Genomic DNA, 13,788 nt, shown 5'->3' on the forward strand with positions numbered 1-13,788 from the left:
CAACGTTCTTTACAACAGGATTGCCTGCCCATGCATATAAACTACTTGTGGTGCTCAGAATAGTTTTATTCTTGCTTTAGTTACACAGCCCAGGCTCGTAAGAGCCGTCAGCGCATTCCCGAGCTATGCCGAGTAGACAGCTTGGTAAGCGACTATGAACATAGGGCACAGAATTTCCACTTCCATGTCTAAAGCGTCTTTCCTACGTCTGTACAGTATACTGAAGCACAAATATCTTTTGACAGTTTGCTGCCAGATGAATGACTTCATCTCCTTTGTGGCTAACGGTTGATTACAGCATGGGGATAAAGACTGAAGTAAAAATAAAGGCAAGTTTTAATGTGAAGCCGATTAGTTTTGAAAAGTCTATTATGTCAAAAATGACATGGCGAATACAAAAATCTCTTCACAGATGTACATGACATTCTTTTTTTAAGTTGAAAAATAATTTTCTGAGTGTGGCAGCATGAACATTTCAATCCCGACCTCCTGCTCCCGTACCTTGTACAATTATGTTCGCTGTGGCTTGGACAGAGCCTTGATTATTGTCGGCGTGACAGGTAAATCGACCGTGGTCCTGCAGGGTGACATTTTGCAAGTAGAGTCCTCCGGAAGTAGCCAGGTGCCTGGATCCATCCAGGGCCTCTCCGCTGCCCCTCGTCCAAGTAACATGGGGGTGTGGGTGGCCCGTGGCCATACATTCCAAAGTTGTGCTCGTGCCAACGAAAACCTCTGTGTCCTGGGGCTGGATTATAAAACTAGGCTTGGCTAAAGCAAAGAGGAAAACAAAACAAAATACAGCCAGTAGCAGTTGAGGGTTATTTATTCTACACTGTGGTTTTTACGTGTTTGTCATTTTCAAAATGACTCTATACTAAAATATTATATACATACATATTCTCAAATAATTAAAACTAAAATATCTGGATCTTTTTTTGAGAGAGAGAGAGAGAGAGAAAGCACTCGTGTGTGTGCACGCATTCAAGTGGGGGAGGGGCAGAGGGAGACGTTGCGAGGGAATCCCAAGCAAGCTCCACGCTCATCACGGACCCGGAGATCATGACTTGAGCTGAAATCGAGAGCTGAAACCAACTGAGCCACCCAGGCGCCCCGAAAATGTCTAGATCTGAAATCCGGATTTGATATAAACATGTAATTTTTTTTTAAAGACCGCTTCCCTGTACGCCAGGATGTATCATAGACACTGCTGGGGCACACCTATTTTTTATTTCAGGGCTAACTGCTCAAATGTTCCATTGAAAAATATCCCCTTCTGAGACTCTCTTGCAGTTAAGGGTATCTGTGTGACACTCTTCTGCCAGCACGGTGTAGACACATGTCACTGGACGAGTTTCCTTCCCAGATAAAAGAGTGGTTTAGTCAGTCATTGCTCCTTCTGTTTGCCGCCTGGCATTTGGTCATGAGTTTTGGGTTACAGGAGCCAACTTCGTACCAACAGGTGACAATTATGAGGGGAGAAAAAGGTCTATGTGCAAAGGACTAAAGAATAGAAAGATCTCATTGGAGCACTGGGCTAATGTGGCAGCTCGGTCCAGACTCCCACACTGCTTGTGGCACCTGAATAAACCACACACACACACACACACACACACACACACACACACACTGTGTGTGTGCAAGTCATGTCTCATCAAATTTTCTGACACGTTCAGCCAAACATAATACGATAGTAAGTATTCTTGTAAATACAAAACTTAGACTTCCATACAGGGTGTTCCGCTCATCGATTCTTAAGAGCATCATCTTTTCTAGAAATCTGAAGCAGAAATTAAAGACTTAGTAGGGTGTTAAAAATGCCTAATTATCGGGTCTAATTTGGGGGGGCTCCTTAATTTCTGAGATAAATATACCATGAAGAACAGAGATAAATGCGTTTAATCTAATTCAACAATCAAGATTTAATTTTCACAATATTGCATGCCTTAAGATGGATAAAATGTTCTAGATGTTGAAAAGATGCACAAGACATACTCCCGTCCTTGTAAGCTTATGCTTCAGCTACGAGAACAGAAAACAAGCCACGTAGTCTGAAGAACTACAACATACCTTGGAAATCATTATATTGCACTAAGGTGTAAAGGGCTGTAGAAAAATGGAAAGAGGTATTATAACAATTGAGATACAAAAGGTTTTTGGAGCAAATCAATGGCAGTGAAAACGAAAAGGAAGATAATCCGATACATCGTGGAACCAAATTTCTAGAGACTTGATCAAGAAAAGATAGCAGTGGAGGCTGAATCTGAAGTTTTAGGAGGATGTTAATAACATCAACGGTGATGGCAAACGTGAGATGAAGTGCAGGCGAAAGTGTTTGAGCGACGTAAAAAATTTACATGTGAAGATGAGCACGAAGGCGGTGGTGAGTGAGATCAATCCAAATCTCAGGAAAGATACCAGCAATAGAATCTGTGAAATGGACAGAAATTACTCAAGTTTGATGTTTGGGAATTGCTTCAAAAGTCAAGGAGGGTTCAACGGAAGAGGAAGAAATGTGGTTAGGGCAGGCCAACTGGAGGAAGGGTGGGTGTTGGAGGGTGTGGGGAACAACACGGTCAAGGCAGGCTGAAGTCTTTAAGAAGGAGAGGACCTTAGAAAAGGATCAGGAGAAAGCAGTGCCCAGAAGTCAAAGTAGGAATACTCCCGTGCGCAGAGTCAGGCTTGACCTAGAGGCCAAAGTGGATGATGCTTTGGAAAGAGCTAGTGGGTGTGCTGATGAGAAAGTACCGAAGAACTCCGTAGGGAATTCCCGAATCCAGTCAATCTCTGACTCAAATGCCTCAATTCTGCCGGAGTAACTCTTAGTTCAGTGGCGTTTTCTCTACTCCCTCTGTCACTGCCCCATCCAACGTCACTGCTCTCCTGTGCATCATCGCCACAGCCTGCCCGCCCCTCACCTTACTCTGTCCTCCTGCTTGTTCTCCGAACTGCAGCCTGGGTGACCATTTTAAAAAAGCAATCTAATTTTGGTCACACTTTGAGCACAGTAATGAATGATTCAGCTCTGCCTTACAGCCCCCCAAATCTCAAGGAATCCCCCACTCTGCATCTGTACCCTCGAGGCATCCAGTCTTGAATGTGCCCTGCTCTGTCTACCTTTACTGCCCCTTCTCCTACGATGAGGTTTCAGTCCTCTTTATCTGGCTGTTTCCTACTTCTTGCCTTCGGCTTCTAGGTCACGGGTCCTGGGAAATCCTTTCTTGAACGAACACAGATCTCCAAGTCGGCTCCCAGGGCTCTTCCTCTGGCAGGGCTGTGCGGCGGCCCGCTCTAGAGGGCCGGTTATCAAATTTGGGGAATCTTTCAAGCCGCTTGTGAAGCACAGCCATTGTTAAAAAATCAAGGGACCTAAACTTACAACTAAATAAACCTCCTGAACGTCAAAGATCAATGCTGACGTTTACCACTTCTCATTGTTTCACATTTTGCTATTATCTGGAGTTCTGAGATGGTCTACATCTGCGTCTGCAGGGTAGAAACGCTATGCTACCAGTAGCATTTCTGCTCCATCTCGTCTCAGCTCCGAATTCATCGGTGTCTCGTCAATCGTCGGCAAATGTTGCACCTCAGGGCTGCTCCCTCGCCCCCAGAGCCAGCGCTTACACATTTGCCAGCGCACAGCGAACTCCCCTTTATCCTCCTAGCCCCTTTCCTTACCTGTCATAAAACCTGCCATTTTGTTGAATTATGGCTAATCGCCCAATCTATCACCTGATAGACTATCGACTCAGTAAGGGCTGAGGAAACAGTGTCACTCTTTCCATCAGCTCTCTCAAAATGATATTACTACAAATTTGTCACAGGCACTGTGGCTGGTTTACACGGGCCACTGACATTAGGGCAAAGCAAAGCTCCTGGAAAGTTAAAGGAGCATAGGCTGTCGACCATAGAATCTTCAACAGCAAGCTCAGTAGGCATTCAGTAAATATGTGGTGGGTAATTAATTATGAATGAATAACTGAACGTTTGTTAGAAAGGATGATAGCCCTGCCTAGGTACCACTGAGTCCCTCTGTCTGAGGAGGGCGGGTCGTCTTCTGAGGAGGCCGGATAGGTCATCAAAAGGAGAACAGCAGTTTTGGCACAGCACCTGTGGTGACTACGAGAGAAGAGAACGGAGGCAGGAAATTTAAAAAAAAACTTGAAGAGAAAAAAAACAATTTCTGTAAAAGACTAGAAAGTGATAGAAAATGGCAACAGTTTCACTTTTAAGCAGTCCATCCTTTAAAGAAGCAACATAAGTCATTTTCTAGTGCAAATAACTGATGGAGAACTGAGGCATTTACCCCAAGTTCCCTCAGGAAGAAAAGCCGTACCTGGAGGACTGGAGTATCTGAGCATGGCATTCTGGGTCTTGACTTCCCCGGCTGAGTTTCTGGCCATGCACTGATATTCACCTTGGTCCGACTCACGGGTGTTTCGGATCATGAGTGTCCCATCGTCAAACAAGTTAAGTCGAGTATCATCTTCCAAATCCAATGAATGGCTGGAAACGCACGTTTTACACACATGTTATTTAACCCCAATCATGTCTCAAACACTTAACAAGACTGAACATATAGGAACTTATAAATATGGCTCGTATATATCGACTTGTTAACTTCTAAAATTATCTTAATAATCCAGAACATTTTAGTTTAAATCCTAGTTGTCCCTTCCCATTTCTGAGACTGTATCCTAAACACAGGTTTCAAGTCAAGACACGATAGAAAGGAAGGAGGTTTAAATGTCCTGCTTTCCAAGGCAGCATGACTTTAATTTTTTTTTAACTTTTTTTTAACGTTTATTTATTTTTGAGACAGGGAGAGACAGAGCATGAACAGGGGAGGAGCAGGGAGAGAGGGAGACACAGAATCTGAAGCAGGCTCCAGGCTCTGAGCCGTCAGCACAGAGCCCGACGCGGGGCTCGAACTCACGGACCGCGAGATCATGACCTGAGCTGAAGTCGGACGCCCAACCGACCAAGCCACCCAGGCACCCCTTTAATTTTTTTGTTAATGTTTATTCATCTTTGAGAGACAGAGAGAGACACAGCATGAGCGGGGAAGAGAGAGGGAGACACGGAATCCAAAGCAGGCTCCAGGCTCTGAGCTGTCAGCACAGAGACCAACATGGGGCTTGAACTCACCAACTGAGAGATCTTGACCCGAGCCAAAGTCGGACGCTCAACCGACTGAGCCACCCAGGCGCCCCTAAAGCAGCATGAATTTAAACACTAAAGCCATCTATCCAAATGAAAGATACTTCTGCACATTGTTATACCTCTGAATTCCCATTAAAAAAATCATCAGACGATCATATGTAAGTTTTGCACCCCTTTTCTGTGAGTCATTCAGAATGCGTTCACATTTCGTGAAGGAGTAGGAAAATATTCATATTGAAGACAACCTAGCTAAAGCCAAGGACAATTACACGACATGGCATTAAATAAGCACAACCCACTTACCCAGTTGTTGGATGTTAGGCCCTCTTAACGGAACTGGACCATTTTGGGGATACCAGGAAAATGGCATTTATCCATCCAAATGGAAGATCCATTGAGTACATAGTGAAGGCTATCATCCAGAAGGTTCAGACATCAATAATATGGTTTTGGGGGGTTATCTCTAGCAATAAATGCAAAGCTACTGACACATAAACATATGTTGGAAGTTTGTACAGAACGTTTTTGTCGTACCAGGGTACTTTTCCTTTTTTAAAATACTCAGTGATCTTGTCTGAGGAGGAATAGATATTTGTATGAGTGTGCTTAGTACTATAAATTTATTAAACATAAAATGCTCCCCCAACACACACATTCATCACTCAATAAGCTCAATTAAACACTTAGTCTACATCATCCATCAATAACACCCTTTCCAGAGGAAGAAGTCCATTGAGGGGATCTCATTTCTCTTTTTAATTTGTTTTACAAAGCCAACAGCTTCCAAGTTTGTCTACTCATTTAAATATGTGCCATCACTGAAGGATAATAACTCATCTTATTTTCATATATGTAAAAACTAAAGCATGTTCAATTAAAGAGATGAAGAAATCATCCTTATTCAGCAATTTCTGTCACAAAGGATAAGGAGGCACACAATGGCCATATTTCACATCCATTTTTTTAGAGTGGAGCAGAGAAGACAGGACACACAGATGCAATCTGTTCTTCTTCACCCGCTGAAAAGCCTAATTTTAAGAAAAACTACCAGTTACTAGGGCACCTGGGTGGTTCAGTCGGTTACGCATCTGATGCTTGGTTTTGGCTCTTGATCTCACAGTTCGTGAGTTTGAGCCCTACATTGGGCTCTGCACTGACAGTGTAGAGCCTGCTTGGGATTCTCTCTCTCCCTCTCTCTTTGCCTCTCCTGCATTCTCTCTCTCTCTCAAATTAAATAGGGGCACCTGGGTGGCTCAGTCGGTTACACATCCAACTTCAGCTCAGGTCATGATCTCGCGGTTCGGGAGTTTGAGCCCGGCGCTGGGCTCTGTGCCGACAGCTCGGAGCCTGGAGCCTGCTTCGGATTCTGTGTCTCCCTCTGTCTCTGCCTCTCCCCTGCTTGCACTCTGTCCCTCTTTCTCAAAAATAAACGTTAAAAAGAAGAATTTTTAAAAACAAAATAAATAAACTTAAAAAATTAAAAAGAAAAAAAAAAAAGAAAAACTGCCAGTTAGTAAGAACTTCAAGTTGCTATTTTTGAAGAGATTCGCTTTAGGAAAAACAATAGTGCTTCTGAACGGTCAGTCATGCAAGGCATAGGCAAGGGAACTAGATGACGGACATTCCTGTAAGTATAAACAGCTACTCAGTGTCAGTAACCTGCAATGAACATCAGAAAGCACGTTTTCTTTAAGTGCCCACCTTCAAAAGTCTCATTTAGTATTAAACTAATGATTTTAAACACAATTCTAAAATCATCTAACCTTACACCCAATGAAGAAGACCTACTTGCAAAAGGGGGGCCTGGGTGGCTCTGTCAGTTATGCATCCGGCTCTTGATTTCAGGTCACGTTGTGATCTCATGGTTCGTGAGATTGAGCCCCGCATCAGGCTCTGCACTGGCAGCTCAAAGCCTGCTTGGGACTTTCTCTCTCCCTCTCTCTCTGCCCCTTCCCCACTCACACATGCTCTCTTTCTCAAAATAAATTAAAAAAAAAAAAAAAAAAAAAAAAAGACTACTTGCAAAGGAACATGCCAGCAATAATGGAACTGCATCTTTTCCAAAGATGATTCAGTTTCCTTAAATTTGTTCTTGGAGGGGCGCCTGGGTGGCTCGGTTGGTTAAGTGACCGACTTCGGCTCAGGTCCTGATCTCGCAGTGTGTGAGTTTGAGCCCTGCATCGGGCTCTGTGCCGACAGCTCAGAGCCTGGAGCCTACTTCAGATTCTATGTCTCCCCCTCTCTCTACCCCTCCCCTGCTCACACTCTGTGTCTCTCTGTCTCCCAATAATAAATAAACGTTAAAAAATTTTTTAAAATATTTGTTCTTGGAGCTTCCAAACTGGTAAACACGTAGATATTTGGGGAACATCACACTCAGAAAGCACAGAAGGTCTGCACCCCTTCCCACATACTTTGCCCTCTCCATCTGGCTGCTCCTGAGTTGTATCCTTTTATAAGAAACTATAATTTAACCCTTCCCAGATGCTTGGAACGATATGACAGACATAGTCTCCTCCTTCATGGAGGTAGAGTCTCGTAAAATGACAGGCTAGTAACAACATAGCGTCTGCCTCAGCCTCTATGTGACGGAGAATTGGGACAAAAGGAAATGGAGGAGGAAGAGGAGGGGGAAAATAGTTGTACACCCACATTACACACAGAGAAATAAAGCAAATGTGGCAAGAAAAACTCGTTCTAAAACTGAATCCCAAAATATCAAAAGTTACCAAGTGTGTATATGGTATCTGTCTTCTGGCTAGACGATGCAACAGAGTTCAGCAATTTTTACTCTTTAAAATGGTATAAAACCAAAAAAATTAAACCCACAAAAACCAAATGGTATAAAACCAAAAAAATTAAACCCAGAACATCAAACCCATGCATTTACAATGCACCAATCCCTTTCCCTGGTTATTTCTCTGTTTGCTGATAAAAATTGTTTGCTCACGAATCATACTGTTCCTTCAAAAATTCAAAGCAGGTCTTCGTGTCTCAATATACGTATCACATTGTCAAGTTGGTGCAAACCAAGTAGCAATCATATGTAAAAACACAAAGGTGCGCACAAGTAGAATGTTCTTAGATTTTTGTTTTCCTTGCAAATGTGCCGACAAACAGGTTTGATTTATTAAAGGGAATTCATTGCAATAAGCATTTACAAAGTGCTTTCTAAGAACTAGGCTCTGTGGCTAGGTACCAGAAATAGAAAGATAAGTTAAGTTACTATGCATGCCCACAAACTTAAATTATCTTCAAAAGCATGGCTGGTTTAGAAACCTCTATTAGTCACGTGACTATCTCGCTCAACATCTTCCAGTGGCACTCCAAGATTATAAAGGAAAAGCCAAAGTCATCAGCCTTCCAGTTAATTTTCATATTTTTCTATTACTTTCATAAGCAAAACCTTCATCCCAACAAATATGATGCACCCTCTTTCCTGATCCTATCACAGCAAGTTCTATCCTGTGCCTTTACTCCTTCTTCCAGCTGGAACGGTCTCCCTCCTCTTTGAATTCAATCAATCATTTATCAAAAAATTATTTTGATTGTTATTTCTAGGTACTGGTAATCACTTTACTCTCCTCCTGAGAAGCCTAAAGAATCTCCCAAACTTACATCAAAAATGGTTCTTATATCCAAGTGAATTGCTGCTCTTATCACTGTGATCTAATGATATGCAATTACTAATCATATGCAATTATCTTTTTTTCTGGAAATTTATTTTGGTTGATATTAATATTGATATGGCACCTTTATTTTGATTAATGCAACGTTGCTGTTATATGTTCACCCATATAACACCTCCCAGTACCATGTTTTATATAAACATAAATAGCACACAGCTGAATTTTTCAATCCAATCTTACAATGTCTTTCAAAAGGCTATTTAACCTGTACATGTATTGTTTTTACTAATGTATTTAAACTTATTTCTAATGAGATATTTTGTTCACTTTCTCTTTCCTCTGCCTTGCCTTTGTCTTAATTCTATCTCTCCCTGCCTTTTGTTGACTGGTCCAGTTTTCTTTAATCACTCTTTCCTTTCTCGAAGTATGAATAGTTGTAGTGTCTTCATGTTTCTTAGTATTTTACCATAATTTTTACCAGGCCTTCCTGACTTCTCTAAATCCAAAGTTAATATCATTCTACACCTTAAAAATGAGACATGGAAATGATTTAATTATGTCCTCTCTCCTTACAATATTTTTATTCGTATCATCTAACATTTTACTTCTCTCTTACTTTAAAGTTGGCCAATACTTTAACAATCTCAATTTATTCATATTTACCAACATGTTTAAAAATACATTGCTTTTGGAGTGCCTGCGTGGCTCAGTCGGTTGAGCGTCCGACTTCGGCTCAGCTCATGATCTCACGGCTCCTGAGTTTGAGCCCCGCATTGGGCTCTGTGCCCACGGCTCAGAGCCTGGAGCCTGCTTCAGATTCTGGGTCTCCCTCTCTCTCTCTACCCTCTCCCGCTCATGCTGTCTCTCTGTCTCTCAAAAATAAATGAACATTTTAAAAAAATGAAAAAAAATACATTGCTTTTTACTTTTACTTCTTGCATATCACATCTCTCTAACTTGTATTACTTTTAGCAAATATCCCCAAGTAAGGCTCAACTCTTTGCAAATGTCTTCATTTTACTTGTCAGATAATTTAGCTGAATATAAAACAGAAGGAAACTAGATTTTCTCTTCTTCAACCATTTCAATATATGCGATTGCCTTCTAGCCATGTACAGTTAACTGTCAGTGTAATTGCTATGCATTTGAAGGTAATCTGAAAATTATCTTGGAATGAAAGGTTTTATCTCTCAACTTTCTGATCATAACGCGCCAGGTATAGATTTCTTTTTTAAGCCCTGGGTGGGAATCAGTACAGTTCTTATTCTGAAATCTCATGATTTTTTTCATTTTTGAAAGAGTCCTCATTATTACTTCTCTAAACATTGACTCCAGCTCATTATTTCTAACCTATCTTTCTGGAACTCCTACTGGATATGTCCTGGGCCTTTGAATTATAGTCTCTGTGTTTCTTTTTTTTTTTTTTTTTTTTTTTAATTTTTTTTTTCAACGTTTTTTATTTATTTTTGGGACAGAGAGAGACAGAGCATGAACGGGGGAGGGGCAGAGAGAGAGGGAGACACAGAATCGGAAACAGGCTCCAGGCTCCGAGCCATCAGCCCAGAGCCTGACGCGGGGCTCGAACTCACGGACCGCGAGATCGTGACCTGGCTGAAGTCGGACGCTTAACCGACTGCGCCACCCAGGCGCCCCTAGTCTCTGTGTTTCTTAACCATCCAGAAAGCTAATTGACTCCAACAAACGTACCTTCTAATTCTCTAATTCTACCTTTGCTCGTGTCTAATCAGTTCTTAACACACTGCTCTATGGACCCTAAAGTCAGGATAGAGGACTCTAGGGGGAGGAAAAAAGAGAGTGTTAAGGAAGGGACACCTAGGTAGCTTCTAATGAATTGGCTGTATTTTTTTTTCTTAGCTTGGTTTATGTTAAATAGATGTTTGTTTCAAATTATCTGCTCTACTAAACTTTAAGTTCATGCACTTTCAGTCTATATGTTATCTTTCTATTTAAAAAAATACTCAACGACAAATAATGGGTGAGTTAAGATTTGGTGATGTTAAATATTGCTTGGTATCAGCTCTTCCCTTTCACCTCTACTTTTTTTCTATGCAAAATGGTTAATACAGTAACAGAAATTTCTGCCTACACTTTACCTTTCCTTCATTTTATTCCTTCTTCTTCCATTTCTCTGTTTCCTTTTAAATGCATCTTAGTTTCTTTAGTCACCATATTTAAAACCCTTATGCCATACATTCCGTCAGGCAACAGGATTTCACTTGTCCCTTTCTAAATACTATTTCAGTGCCTTTATAACCTTGAAAACATAATGACTGAATTTAAACTGTAAGAAGGCAGAGCAAGCAGTCTGAAGACATGACAAGCAGCAATTTCTATTTCTCAAGTACCCTTGAACAATCTCCAGATGGAAATAAATTGAAGTCTTCTATCAGTTGAAGTCTTTCTCCTGGGCCAGATTCCAAATTTAATAGTGTTCATAATTGCCTTCTTTCCAAGCTATTTTTAACCTACACTTATTAGTTTTCTGCAAGAATTAAAAACACATTTTACAAACATGTCTGGGTTTCTTACTAAAATTACAAATTCAAATTATATACAGAAAAGACGCAAACTATTTTAATATCAGAATATTTTGTGAAGAAAAGCATAAAAATATAGTGTTGATTATACACATTGACAGAAAACAATGAGATTTTGTGCAAGTCTGGGAAGGACACGTGCAAGGCATGCTAGGTACCAATAATGTAATTAATGAAAATATAATTATCCAAGTCCTGTGACTGAATTGTATCAAACATGTAGTTCATTCTATGTATCTATTTCATATCACTTTCCCACTCGTTCTTTAGACGTTTAATTTAAATTTTTAAGTTTGTTATTGCTATTTAATTTTATATTCAGACTTTTAGATTGATACATACCACATTTTATCAAATAGTGCCATGAGAATAAAAAAAATAACTAGTATTTTAAATAATCTTGTATATCCTTTATTGCCAATTCACTTACATCACGTTATACCGATTTATTGTGTGAAATTTGCAACACCAAATGTAAAATGCCAGTTTGCAACTAAAATAATTAAGATGAGGTTATATTTAATTATGTTCAGATTTTAAAACACGCTAGTTTATTATTATCCCACTACTTCCTTCTAGAAATAATACAAAATCCCTTTAGTCAAATTCACAATCATTGATGTCTAGAAATATAAATTTTAAGAAGTCCTCCAGATAATTTGGACAAGTCAAAAGATGAATGCTAAGAGACATTTTTGTCTCTAAGAAATTCTGATAATTTGGGAAATTTCATCTCTAGATAAACTAGTTGAAACAAGATAAATGGATTAATGAAATTGGAAAGAGAATACGACACACATCCATGCTTAATATTTACTTGTTATGTATCCAAGTAATCTTCGGTTTGGGGTTTCCTTCCGCTCGGCAAGTGAAGTAGACAGTATTACCCGATGTTACCTCCACATCCTGGGGCTCAAAAGTAATTCGGGGACTCTCTGTGACAAAAGAATTATTGGGGTATTTTTAAAGACACAAAATTATAGTATCCTAAGATTGAGAATATTTAATATCCGTCTACATTAAAGTTTTACAGATTGTCTTGCAGTTACCCAGTAATATGCCAGTTTAGACATTAGACATATATTTAACAAAACTTCAGAAATTTGAAAGATTCGGTGCACAAAGGAATCTCTAATGAAGTAGATGAAATAAATTTCCCTGTGCTTTTATTTCTAGTAGTTCAATACAACCATATTTATGGAAGAAGTTTGATTTTATGGGTCGATATTTCAAGCCAAGTACTTCAATTGAGCTTGAAATTTGTAGGCAGCCTTCCTAGACAATTAGCCATCTAACGTCCACTTTATACAATGTATAAGAATTTGTATGTCTAGACCTCAAACCTGGCTGAGCAAAATTCCTTATTGATATAAATGAATGTTTCCCTTCTCAAGTAATAATTAGAGGTAAAACACGGAAACATTTAAATTATTTTAATAAGAAAGTAGATTGATTTTTAATGAATCAAATAAGATTATTGAAGTTAAATTATGAGAGAAAAATGTTAGACAGGGAATTTCACTTTTCTATGGCAAACTTAACAAATTTTTCTAAACCTTTCTAAATGATAAAACTCTTCTTTTCATAAGTACATGATTTGAGATTGTCAGTCCTTAACAAATAACCAGATCTACTATGTCTGTAGAATGTTATATAGGTCCCAATCTTAACCACTTCATCAAAAGTCCATATGATCAACACTTGGCATTACCCTTTTTGGAAAAGTAGTTTGATTCATCTATATATTTATGAAAAAAAAAAACTCAACATTACAGTATGTCAGGCCCATTGCTAAGACCAGTAATGAAACAGTGATCAAAACAAAATTTCTGTAATCATAGGCTTATCATTTCACTGAAACAACTGAAATTAAACAAACACAAAAATGTATAATAATATATTGTGACAAGTACTAAGAAAAATAAATGGTGATTTGATAGACAGATTATAAAAAGGGACTTGACTCAGTGTGTGTGTGATAGGGAGAAGGTGGGTAGAAAGCGAGATTAAATAAAGCCTTTCTAAGTAATTCATATTTAAGAAGAGGGCTATTATAAGGAGACGTGCAAGACGAATACTGTAGACAGAGTAAAAAGCATGCAGACAGCCCTTGAGTTAGAAAAAAGCTTAAGAACTTTTAGGAACTTCAAGACCATCGTGACGGGTAAACCTCACTGAGCAAACGGACAGGAAGACTGGATCAAGGATACAGAGAGGAGCCAGAGGATACAACATACAGGAAGCGTGGCCTTGTTCAGGATTTCGTGTTTCATTTTCAGGTGTGGGCAGCTATAAAAGAGTCAGAGCAAAAAGGACTATATAAGCAGATAGGTATTTTAAAAGATCTCCCCAAATATAATAGATTGGAGAGGGAGGAAAATGAAAGCCAGGACACCGGTTAACATGTACTGTATTCCAGGCAAACTGGACCACAACATAAA

The 13,788-nt window shown here is 39.7% G+C and overlaps 1 protein-coding gene across 1 annotated transcript in view; it reads right to left on the minus strand.

Moving 5' to 3' along the window:
- Positions 1–13,788, minus strand: part of PXDNL (peroxidasin like) — a 414,188-nt gene that overhangs the window by 107,372 nt on the left and 293,028 nt on the right. The window contains 3 exon segments of the mRNA XM_019428907.2: positions 502–768; positions 4,334–4,503; positions 12,165–12,282. Coding sequence (XP_019284452.2) covers positions 502–768; positions 4,334–4,503; positions 12,165–12,282 — 555 coding nt within the window.

This window comes from Panthera pardus, unplaced genomic scaffold (genome assembly GCF_024362965.1).
Source record: "Panthera pardus isolate Hobbes unplaced genomic scaffold, ASM2436296v1 HiC_scaffold_7, whole genome shotgun sequence".
Taxonomy (NCBI): domain Eukaryota; kingdom Metazoa; phylum Chordata; class Mammalia; order Carnivora; family Felidae; genus Panthera; species Panthera pardus.